Source organism: Fukomys damarensis, unplaced genomic scaffold (genome assembly GCF_012274545.1).
Source record: "Fukomys damarensis isolate Sample0158 unplaced genomic scaffold, DMR_v1.0_HiC HiC_scaffold_29, whole genome shotgun sequence".
In the NCBI taxonomy this organism is placed as follows: Eukaryota; Metazoa; Chordata; class Mammalia; order Rodentia; family Bathyergidae; genus Fukomys; species Fukomys damarensis.
In genome coordinates this window covers 17,452,260-17,464,640 of record NW_022900941.1, presented here as the reverse complement: position 1 = coordinate 17,464,640, position 12,381 = coordinate 17,452,260, and the positions used below count along the sequence as shown (strand labels likewise).

Genomic DNA, 12,381 nt, shown 5'->3' with positions numbered 1-12,381 from the left:
TCTTTAGAAATCTATTTTCTAACAAGAAAATTGTGGTTACCAACTACAGGCTTTTAAAAAAATACAATGATAACAAAAAAATGCTATTTAGGTATAAAATGAATTCAATTTAGGATGAATAAAATGTGAGAATATTTAGATAAAACACTAAAAACAAGGGCTTCAAAAGTCTTACCCATTTTGCTTAGAATAAACCTAAAAGGCTGGGGGAAAAACAATGAAACTGCAAAATTTTATTCAAAAAGGAAAAGAAAAAGGTACACTAAAGGTCCACAAGAGGTTGCCGTGAGTACATAACACTTCAAATGGGTAACAGGAAAGTAGAAGAAGCAAACATGCAGCTGTGTAAAAAGTATTTCTAGGACAACAGATATGCAGAATTCATCGAGTGGAAAGAGATTTCACAAGCTTTACATGCAGTAAAGCAAACATACAAAAACTTCATATTCCTATTTATCACAAAATGTATTACAATTTATAGTCATTTTTACATTTACATGAAAAGGAAACCATTTTTAGAACTGCTAAAGAACTTTTAAAAATGTAGTAAATCAATTTGGATTAAATGAATATGGAAAAACCATTTCCAAAGATGACAAATCTACTAATAAAGGCAACTTTTATCTGAAAGATAAATTCTTAAACTGTTATCATTTTTCAAGAAGCCAATCAAAGTCTGTTATAAATCAGAAATTAACATTACTAGTTACACCAGTGTACTAATGGCTTACATTCTAAATATTAACTGGAACGGGAATGGGGTAGTCCAATGAGGGAGGATTCCTATTACTTGGAAGTCCTTCAATTTTTCAGTGAATTGAGATTCTCATCTAAGTTTAAAAGAAACTAATGCTTCTTTAGAAACAAAAGATGCAGAACACTAAAAATTAGTGCTTCAAAGTAACATTTACCTCATTTTAATAAAACCCCCCAAAACACTAAAGCAAAATAGCATCCAAACCATTTATAAGTGATAAAAGCATTAATATTTATTCTAAAACTTTCCAAGATGACTTACCTCTTACTAACTGTGTGCACTTCACCACATCTGTGTGTGGGTGTTCAATGGTGATCTCAAAACCTGAAATGATAAGCATTTTCCCCCAACCACTTACCACTAGGATACTTGCCAGAGAAATACCATTTATCACACAACCATAAATCTACAACATATTCTTTATTATTAAGATAAATCCAAAGACAAAATTAAAGCTTCTCCATCACTTTTGGAGATTAACATTGCTCATTATACCTCTAAAAAGGAGAACTACAATGTATCAACTAGGAAAAGTTACTTAAAGACAAGGGCAATTTTATTAAAAATTCCGAATAAATAATTTGGAATTATCCTCAAGTTAAAAACAAATTAAAATCACAGCAAATAGCAATTACATATTAAACTGGTCCAATCGTTTATGCGGGAAATTCAACTAAGTATTATCTTTCCTAATACTTCAAATTTTTGTTTCAGAAGATGTGAAAAAAAGATTTTTATAAACAGCTGTGGTAGAAGTTACTTTTAAATAATAGTTCTCTTAGCAGCAAGTGAATTATGGAGGTCTCACAATTCTCTAAATCAATGTTTCTAAAACCAAAGATAAAATGGTGAAAAGCTTTTAATGTTCAATCAATCCTTAGTTATGTCAGGATTTTTGCTTTTATTACAATGGGTTGTAACATTTAGTGCCTTTAGAAGCAGTAAGTGAATAAAAGTAAATTCATAATCTGTGTTTATAGTTGTAAACTTTTTATTTCCTCTGCAATTAATTATACATGTGAAATACTTTAATGTTTTCATTCTCCATGTTTCAGAATGTGTTATAAACAATACATATTACACAAGGACTCCTTCCCTGCTCTGAGTATTAAATCCAGGGATCACTGAGCTATATCTCCACCCTACCTCTTTTTGAGAAAGGGACTAAGTTACCCAGGCTGACCTCAAACTTGTGATTTTCCACCCTCAGCTTCTCAAGTACCCTGAATTACAGGCAGGCCCCATCTTGCCCGGCTACAAAATAACATCATCTTAATGGTACTGAAAATCTAACCTAGGGTCTTGCACATGCTATGTGGGCACTCTACAATGAAGCTATACCTTCAGACTCTACATAATGTCTCATACAATAAAAACAACTTTATAAGCCGGGGATGGTGGTACATGCCTATAATCCTGGCACCCTGGGATGCTGAGGCAGGAGGATCACAAGTTCAAGCCTGGCCCAGGCAATGTAGCAAGACCTTGTCTCAAAAACAAAATAAAATGAAACAAAACAAAACACCAAAATATACTATATAGTATTTTATGATAATGATGTGTGTGTGTGTGTGTGTGTGTGTGTGTGTGTGTGTGTGTGTATGTATGTATGTATATTTGGATATCAGGGATCGAACTTGGGTCCTTGAGCTTGCGAGGCAGCCAGCAGAACCACTGAGCTAAATCCCCAGCCCATATATTTATATTTTGTATAAAATGACAACATGCCAAATAAGTCTTACTTTTGTGTTTATTATGTACATTTCAAACAAGCTGCTTTTATAATAAGAGCTTATCTTTGTGATATAGAGCAAATACTATTATTCCACATCTACAGAATGCAGGTATAACAAGAAATGTTGCTCAAGTTTAGAGAGCAAGTCAAGGGCCTATAGATTTAAAATTAGAGCTGGGGATTCAACTCAGCGGTGCTGCCACCTGCCTCACAAGCATAAAGTCACAAGTTTCATACTGGGTATATTAAAAAAAAAATCCCTGATTTAAAATTAGAACACTCTGAAAGCATGTATTTATCCTACCACACCCTACTATAGTCTTTCATAAGTAGAACATTGACTTTAACAAGTCATAACCATCTTAGATCTCAATTTCCTCAGTAGCAAAGTGAAAGATTAAATCTTGCATACAAAGAAAACTTTTAGAACATGATGATCACTTAAATAATTACTATTAGCTCTGAGAACGAGGACTGCTATAAAGTGCTCTCTAGTGCAAATATAGCACAGTGCTTCAACAGTCCAAAAACCAAAGAAATCATATTGAGACTGTTTACCATTTAAGTGAATTATTCCAAATGAAATTAAAGTTTATAAAAAGGGTTTCCTTATAACTGCACAAAACTATTCTAGCCCCCAAATCTGCCTGAACACAACTTTCTTCAAAAATAAAATTATTCTAGAATCTTACATATTCAAATATCGCACTGAAGAACACAAAATAACTGACATGAGTACATACCTAGTGTTTGTAGCATTATGGTTTCAAGTAAAACCAGTTCTTGAGTCTGCTGAAGGTAAGCCTGCCAGATGAAAATAATAAAGTGCTTAAGTAAAGTATAACACAACTAGGGTAACTGACTTAGATCTGGGAATTATAGACAGATTATAAAAGAAACACAGTAGCTTGCAAATAAGGGGAAAATAAATTGAGGGAGATAAGAGAACACCCACCTGCGGTGACAAGTCTAAAGTGAACCACTTTCTACTACAAGAGATGTAAACAAAGCAAAGGCAAAAAGACAACCACCACACCCCCCACTAGAGACAATAGTAACATGTAAGAGGTAGGTTAATTGAAAAGGAGATCTACACAGTTTGTTCAGTAGTGGGGAACCTACAGCACAGTGTGCTGCAGCAGGCTGTTTGTTACCACTGAAAGCTCTGAAAGGTTTACCACATCACTGTAAGAATGTTACCTAGGCATTAGTGCATCAATACACATTAAAGAGAAGCACTAAGGCAAACAAAAACATCAAACTCAAGCTTGCCTCTAAAAAAAAGGCTTAAATTCACACTATGACACTTTATGTGGTAATTCCTTGAACATCAAAGTAAGTGAGAATTTTCAGAATTAACTTCCACTCAGCTAAGGAAAGACAAAATCAAAACAAAACCTCAAATTTCTAGATTTAAAAAATTCTGATATAAAACATTAGAATAATGTATCATATATCCAGAGACACAAATGTCACAGAACTTTCTCCCTAAATTTCAAGAAATTATTCTATTGAAATACTTAGAATAAAAATTTCTGCCTTCCTTCCTATACTCAGGTCATGACAACTGACCTAGGTAGAAGGAAATAATGTATTACATGTAAATAATCATGTTTGTAAGCACTCACAGGCAAACTCAGATACTGAAATGTACTTGTAATTTTATGCTCCATTCTGAAAGGTGACTTTTAAAACATGCATTTTTAGTATCTGAGCAATACCTCCAAATATTCATTAGAAATAATTTTGAGTCACTAATGCCAAGAGAAAATAGATCTTTGAATAATCACAAATTCTTTATTATGTAATAGTTACAACACTGTCTTACTTTCTTAAAGCCAACATCTATGACAAAGCTTGTCATTAAAAAATCAGATACATTTCTACCAGAGCTCAAATTAATCTGGACATTAAATGATCTAACTCAAACTGAATTAACATCTTTAGTCACTCTATGGGTAAAGGTCCCTAACTAAATAATTTACTTACAATAAGTATGCTAGCAAAATTATTTTAAAAATGTGCTTCTATTTTAACAGAACAATTCTTTTAAAAGACTAATTACTAGTCTAGAGGTAAATCAGTGTTTTTCTATTCCTTTACCTGCTAACAATTTAAGAATTATTTAACTTCTGGTCTTAAGTACTATACAGCTATCATGTATTTTTTTCTGGTACCTGGGATTGAACTCAGGACCTTGAGTTTGCAAGGCAGCATAGTATCACTGAGCTAAATCACAGGCCCATACCTATCATGTTTTACTCTACATTTATCACTGGTTTGCTGTCAGGGTAAACAACAAAATGTCAAACAATTAAAAGTAACTTTGAATCTAAGCCTTATATGACTCAGAATAACATTCAAATTCACAAACTGTTTCTGCCAGATGGCTTCCTGCAATTATTTTTAAATGTTAATAAAAATGAGCAGCAATGCTGGGGATTTGGCTCAGTGGTTCCATCGCTTGCCTTGCAAGCGCAAGGACCCGAGATCGAACCCTGGTACAAAAAAACAAAACAAAACAAAACAAGCAGCAAGTTTCAAATTTACAAAGAAAACCTCAAAACCCAATTTTTACATACATCACATTTTGTATCCAGCAGTGGCTCTAGGGGATGAAGGCAAGCATGTGCTACTTTGATAACATGTTCAAGTTTTCGAGCCTGTTCTTCTACTTTTGCAGCCAAAAATAATGCAGTAGGTGATATTATCTGCAGAAAATAGAAAAATTTGATTTAAAAAGTAAATGCATTTGGGGAAAACCCTCTACTTTCTAATAGGGGAGGCTTATAAGGAAGGGATGTATCATTAACAGCATGTTTTATAAACTTGGGCCATGACAAAACTGATGTATGAGCTATCTTTTCCTTTTTTGGGGGGCTGCATGGGTTCTACCACCATGCTACATCTAGTTCCAATGTACGAGTTTTAATGAAGTTATTAAAAAGAATTAGTTATCCCAGTGTATAAAATGTTTTAATTGTTTTGCAAGTAGAACAGCAAAAGAGAAAAAAAGATTTATCTTAGCTAAGTTAAAGTTTAAGTAATATTATTTTGCATATTATAGTAAGTATAGAAAAAAACTCAAGTGGAATGATGGTATAGTTGAAAAAAAAGATGAAAAGGGGATAAAGTATATTTATTATAATCCTAGACAGTCACCACTTTCTAATGCTCATATAAGTAAAGCAGTATTTCATTCCATCACTAAGAGCCACACAATCTTGTTTAAGGAGAGAAAAAAAAGAATCCATACAACAAAATAAGATTTGAATTCAGTGCATACTCATATAATATAAATCACGAGTAGGAATTTTGTTAAATGAATATCCAGAAAGTTTCTTTTTTTCATTTAAAGCTTTTAGAGTAAGTTAGGTTCTTAAGATAGAATTACATGAAGAAAACAGCACTACAAAGTCAGTGACAGAGAGAAACATGAATTTTAAATAAATATTTACCCCAGAAGTTAGTAACAAACCAAGTAACTGCTAACTCAAAGCAGATATCCCTTAAACTCAAATGTCTTAAGATTACACACAAATTTCTTATGGAAAGGTAATTTCTAAATGTTAATACTCAGGCACCTATTTTTCAAGAGATGAATATATGAGTCTCACTGTATCTTGCAGCTCATGAATCACTATGCTGAAATAATATCAAAGAGGAAGTGGAGGAAGGCATAAATCTTGCTATCATATGATTTGGGTAATTAACATAAAAAGAAAATTTCTGATAAGGGAAGGTGGATCCTTTTCTCTGAGAGCTTTTAAAACATACACAAAATTTAATCACAAGATTTTGAAGACTTTCTATAAGTGCATTTGCAAATGACCAAATGGAATAAAAATGATTTCAAGGAGTTTTCTTTTTGTGGCATTAAACAAACAAACAAACAAATCTAAAATAAGATGTATTTGGCCCCTGCTATAGTATGGATCTGCTATATATCCCCAAAGACAATGTGATAAAAGATTTGGTCCCAAGGGTGGCATACTAGGTACTATGGATCTTAGGAGGTAGGAGCTTAGTGGGAGGTTCTTAGGTTACTGGGGCACCCCTCCCAAAGACATTGTGGAATTCCATTTTTTTCCCTCTGTCTATGCTCTCTGGTCATGAGATGAACAGTGTGCTCTGCCATGATATACTGCCTTTATCAGATTCCCAAGAGATATAGAATACTCAAGAGCCATGAGCCAAAATAAACCTTTTTTGTTTTATAAGTTAATTACCACTAATTTTTCCTAAGAGCGACAGAGAGCTAATACTACTCTCAACAACCAGAAATGTCATCTTAAATGAGCTGTTTAACTTTTTTTTTTTTGCAATGGGGATCAAACTCAGGACCTTGGGCTTGCAAGGCAGGCACGGTGCCACTGGACTAAGCCCCCAGCATGAGCTGTTTAATTTCAACATAGACTTTCAGCTTATTTCTCCTTTAAAAAAATTAAAACACTGAAAAGATAGGGAAGATGGAGAATGCTCAAGTAATTTTTAGTCTGGAATAACAGACTGCGTTATTCATTTGTGTTCCCATTATCTAGCATTGTGTGGCTGTTGCTCACTGTTTGCTTAATGTATTAGATGTGGATAGCATATAAAAGCACCAATATAAAAATCAAAGTACTGTATTCCAAATGCTACAATCGAAATCAAAGAGTAAATACCCACATAAGAAATTCAAGAAACACTCAATAAAATGAGCACATTTAGTGTCCTACAATCTCTCATGTAATATGTTGTTCATGCCTAAGGGAACAACCAATCCAACCTTCAAGTAGCTAAAACTATCAAAGAGTGAAGCACTACTTATATTGCCTTCCTAAGTACAAGATGATCCAGAACTTTTCTTCTTTTTTTTGTACTGGGGATCGAACTCAGGTCCTTGTGCTTGTGAGGCAGGCGCCAGAACCACTGAGCTAAATCCCCGGCCAGACTTGACTTCTTTACCACTAAGGCACTTACAAAAGTCTCCAATGAACTTTTCTTGGTAAACTTTTACAGGGTTCCTAATCATAGCTCTATCCTCTTTATACTTTTTGAACCAGTGGTACCTGTCTCAGTATCAACAAAAATTTAAAACTGCTCAGCTTTTCTTCTAAAATAGAGTCAAAGGAAATAAATGAGTACTAATGATTCTAAAGTTATATAAATAATTCAAAACATTTAAGTATCCAGTGAGCCAAGCAACCATCTTCAATATGGATTCCCGGTTTATTTACCCTACTCACAGAAGTCTTTTTGTTCCCTCAATTTTTATCTTCCTCCAGCACAACACTAATACCTAACATTCTTCTGATGTTCCTGGTAAAATCCACTAACTCCATTCACATTTCCTCCTCTACAATCTGTAAACATTTTACTCCACCCGAGCTGTCAAAAGAAAACAAAACAAAACACCTTTTTAGATACTTGGTGAAATCTCCATGTGAAGTTTTAATTTAAAGGATGACTAGGAAAAGTGATTAAACAACACACTCACTAGTGCTTCTTATATGTAAGGTAGACCTTGTTGTGAGGCTTAGAATTCCAAAAGGTTTGGGTAATAAAAATACATGTAATACTAGTTTGTCTGTGATCTTTAAGGATGAGCAAACTTTTGAAGACAACAAACATTTATTGGTATGCATAAATATGGTTAAAAGCCAGAGTTCACACTGATATTATTAAAAGAGTAGGATAAACATTTTGGCTTGTTTGACTAAACAATTATATAGTGAGATTCACTTCACTGGGAGCCATGTACTGTTTTAGGGTTCTCGTAGCTAGTTTTGATAAACCCTCAAATTACTATAACTAAAGCAAGTAACAGGAAGTTAAGTTTTAAACAGTATACAGACTGGTGTACTACTACAAAGGAATGCTGTATTTCAAAACAAGACAAATTTCTACAGAAATACACATATTAATCAGGGATAGGGTTTGGGAGAGGTGATGCAGCCAGTGGTCTGACAGAGTAGTCAGACTGTCTCAGCGAAACCCTTGGCTCTTGACTGTTACTTGACTAGCTGAGGCAAACTACTTATTTTCTTTGTGGCTCAGTTTCTGCACATGTAAAAATGTGAGAAATAATACTTGCTTCTAAAGTTGTGGTAAGAATTAATGAATCAACACTATATATGCAGAGCATTTAGAAAAATGTGCCATAGGAATGATTCAAATATTACTTCTATGGCAAGAAACAATCATGTATTATTACTGATCTCAAATTTAAAAAATTATTTAAAGTTTATTTTAAAATTTCTAATAGGGGGTCGGGGAATTAGCTCAGTGGTTCTGCTGCCTGCCTGCCTTGCAAGTGCAAGGACCTGAGTTCGATTCCCAGTACCACCCCTCCCCCCAAATTTCTAATAGGGAGGGAAGGGGAAGGGGCTTGAGGGGGGAAATGAGATAAAATAAAATTTATTAAAAATAAAAAATTTTCTATCTTGCTCACCTTCCTTCCACAGTTAAACATAAGTGTTTGTAGGTTCTCCTGCAGTTCTAATTAAGCATATTCAAACACTAAAGTTATGACACTTGTCATTATTTCAATGACTTCCACCTGCATTCTCTTCTCCCCTTCTATTTCTTTATATGCTTCCATTCCTACCTCTTCATTTGATTCCCTTCCTTCTCCATCTTTTCTCCTGCCCACTCCTGGCTGCTGTGTCCCTTCTCTGCCATGCTGCCCCCACTGCTGACATTTTTCATTCTCCAATGCTGGCTTGCACCTTGATAGTTGGAGGCAAGATCAGGTTGAATTAACAAAAAAAAGCCTGGGTAATTGCTAAGTCATTGAATGTAGTTGCATCAGTCAAGTTTCAAATGAATCATTCTGGTTTTTACTATTATTAATAGCAATTAGTGCATACAACTAAGTATTTGTATTTAATAGTTAGCCATGACTTTTTATTTTCTCTCCACCTTTAAGTCTACTAACTGAGAAAAGTCCCCAAAACAAAGTCTTCTAAGTTTGCTAATACATTACCAACAGGCTCATTCTAATCTGTTCTTGTGTTTTATCTTTAGGTAATATGGACTAGTGAGCCCATTATTCCCGTCTCTTAACCACATCCGCAAGCAAGACAAAGGCACTATTCTCAGTGCCTTATAAAGGGGATTTATTAATATCCAGCTAGCTACAGTCATATCTCAAAATTTGGAAATTACGTGCCTAAGGTTGTTATCTCTAAGAAAAGGGATAGTGGTATAACCTCAGTAAAGGCCCACAGAAAGGTCTTAGAGAAAGGGAATAATTTAGATATGCAGAAAGACAAAGGAGAAATAGCCAACAACTACAAAAGAAAAACCACCAAGCTTGAACCAACTGAATCAAAATCCTAGCACGATGTTAAAAAGTGCTACACATCCTTATTTTTGCTGCAATGAAAACAGTGGCAATATACTATTACAGGAAATGTCATTATTATGTTTGACATTTTAGTTTTCTTACCCATATAAATTTTTTTTGGTGAGATACTGTCACACAAGAAAATTTACACCGAGAATTAAAAAGGCTGAAAAACATAGCATTGATTAAGAGAATAAGGATTTCTTTTCTTCCTTTCTTGTTCTTTTATGCTAAGTTTATCCAATCTTTTTAAGTTCCTCTTATTCCTGTATGTCAAAAGTTGGTTTATCTTAGTGTTTATACTATAATTAAAGTCTCTGTTCTATAGTTGAAGATGGTACATTATTGGTTCTTTTGGTTTTTTTTTTTTTTTTTTTTTGGTTTTTTGAGACAGGGTCTCACTATGTAGTTGAGACTGACCTGGAACTCATTATGTAGCCCAAGGTGGTCTCAAACTCACAGTGGTCCTCCTGCCTCAGCCTCCTGAGTGCTGGGATTACAGGTGTGCGCCACCAGGCCCAGCTACATTATTGGTTCTTATGGTATATCGTACCCAGTTTTCTTTGACACTATTATTGATGCTAATTTAGCTGCTACTGCCAGAGTGGCACAGTTGTTGCTATAAATAGGTTTTCTCTGTATGCCAATATCTGGATTACTTGTGTGTCATTAACAACACTGCAGTCCATTCCTAGAGAATTGGGAGCTGGGCCAATTACACTGAATTCTCCTTTCCCAAATTAGCAGGGAGACAGAAACAAAGGCCTATAGTTGGCCACATCCAGAATGCAGCACTGAAAAGCAGACATTAACTAAAGGGCTCTCCATATTGGTAACAAAATCCTTCCACTGTAATCAACCTGCGAATTTTAGCACAAAACACAAACACATACCACAATAGAAACACAAGAAGACAAAGCAAAAAACAAAGAAAAAAACTCCCCCAAAACAGGGGCATGGGATCATAGGTGGAGCTTTTCAGAGGTGGTCTAATCTAGAGTGGGATGCTGGGATTAAGTGTGTGATTACTAGTTAGTCCATTCATTGATTTGGTTTACTTCTGAGAGTGGATAATGGGCTTTGTAGCCTTCTGTCCACCATAAACTGTTTCTTCTCTGTGGTGCCATTCTGTTATGCTACACTGCTTTGGATTCAACTGATTATGGACTGAAACATTTACAAACTGTTAAGTTAAAATAAACCTTTTCCTTCTTTAACTTTAGGTGTTGGGCAATGTCTCAGCAACAAGAAAAGTAACTAAGGCATACCCAAATTATTTGGAGGAGATATAAAATGAGATCAATAGGGTGACTGACCAGCTCAAAGAAGATATAGTACACAGTTAATGAACTTAACAAACAAAACGAGTAGTGAAAAAGCTAGATGAGCTAAAGAAAAAGATCAGAAAAACAGAGTGAGGTCTAATAAATCTAATGATGCACTTCCAGGTCTTAGAAAAAGAACAATCCAAATCCAGTTAGTATAAGGAATGAAATTATAATGATCAGAGTGGAAATCAATGAAACTGAGACTTAAAAAAAAACAACAACAAAAAACAACACAACAAACCAATTACCAAAGAGAAGGTTCTTTGAAAGAATCAACAAAATAGAAGCCCCCACTTTTTTGGTACTAGGGATCAAACTCGGGTCCTTGAGCTTAAAAGACAGGCGGTGGAACCCCAGCCCTAGAAAACCCCTTAACCAATCTTACCAAAAGACCAAAATCAAAAGTCAGAAATGAAAAAGGCAAAATTATAAAAGGCTGTCAACATCCAGATTAGTAACCATTAGTAACTATTTTGAGAGCCTATCTTCAATAAACTGGAGAATTTAGAAACAGATTTCTAGATACATATGAATTTAAAATACTCAACCCAAAATATATAAAAACCCTGAGTAATCAAGTATTAGCCATAGATATTGAACAAATAAAGATTACACATGATGACCAAGTAAAGTTCATCCCTGGGGGTAGAGGGATGGTTCAATATGCACAAATCAATAAATTTAATACTTCACATAGAGGATCAAAATCACATGATCATCTCAATAGACACAGAATGACACAATCAATTATCCATTCATGATAAAAATGCTCAAGAACATAGATACAAGACGTTCTTTCATTATGATAAAAGTCATTTATGACAAACCAATAGCCAACATGTACTAAAATGGGGAAAAACAGTTTTTCCTCTAAAATGAGGAATACAAGAATGTCCACATAACCATTCCTCTTCAATATAGTTCTCAAAACACTAGCTAGATCACTCAAAAAAGGGAAAGAAATACAAGGACATGTATAGGAAAAGAAGGCAAAGTATCATTATTTGCAGATGACATGATCATTTACATAGAAGACCCCTAAAATTCCACCAAAAGACTCTTTGAATTAACAACCAAATTCAGTAGTGTAGCAGGATACAAAAATCAACAGTGTTCCTGTACACCAATAATAAACTCACCAAGAAAGAAATTACAAAAGTAACATAAATTTAGTACCAAAAAACCCCCCCCAAAACAAAAAAAACCGAAAAAAAAAAAAAAAAAAAAAAAA

At 34.4% G+C, this 12,381-nt stretch overlaps 1 protein-coding gene across 6 annotated transcripts in view; it reads right to left on the bottom strand.

Annotated features, from left to right (window-relative positions):
* Ccnt2 (cyclin T2) overlaps positions 1 to 12,381 on the bottom strand; it is a 46,498-nt gene that overhangs the window by 12,411 nt on the left and 21,706 nt on the right. For 5 of the 6 annotated variants that reach the window (XR_776817.3, XM_010606189.3, XM_010606188.3 and 2 more), the window contains 3 exons: positions 5,075 to 5,203; positions 3,236 to 3,296; positions 1,019 to 1,081 (listed from right to left, as the gene is read on the bottom strand). Coding sequence is in view for 4 of the 6 variants with exons in the window: in XM_010606189.3 (XP_010604491.1) it covers positions 1,019 to 1,081; positions 3,236 to 3,296; positions 5,075 to 5,203 (253 nt within the window). In the remaining 2 variants the exon portion in view is untranslated. Of the gene's footprint in view, positions 1 to 1,018; positions 1,082 to 3,235; positions 3,297 to 5,074; positions 5,204 to 12,381 lie in introns of those variants that run through there. The other variant, XM_010606192.1, reaches the window with a different exon arrangement.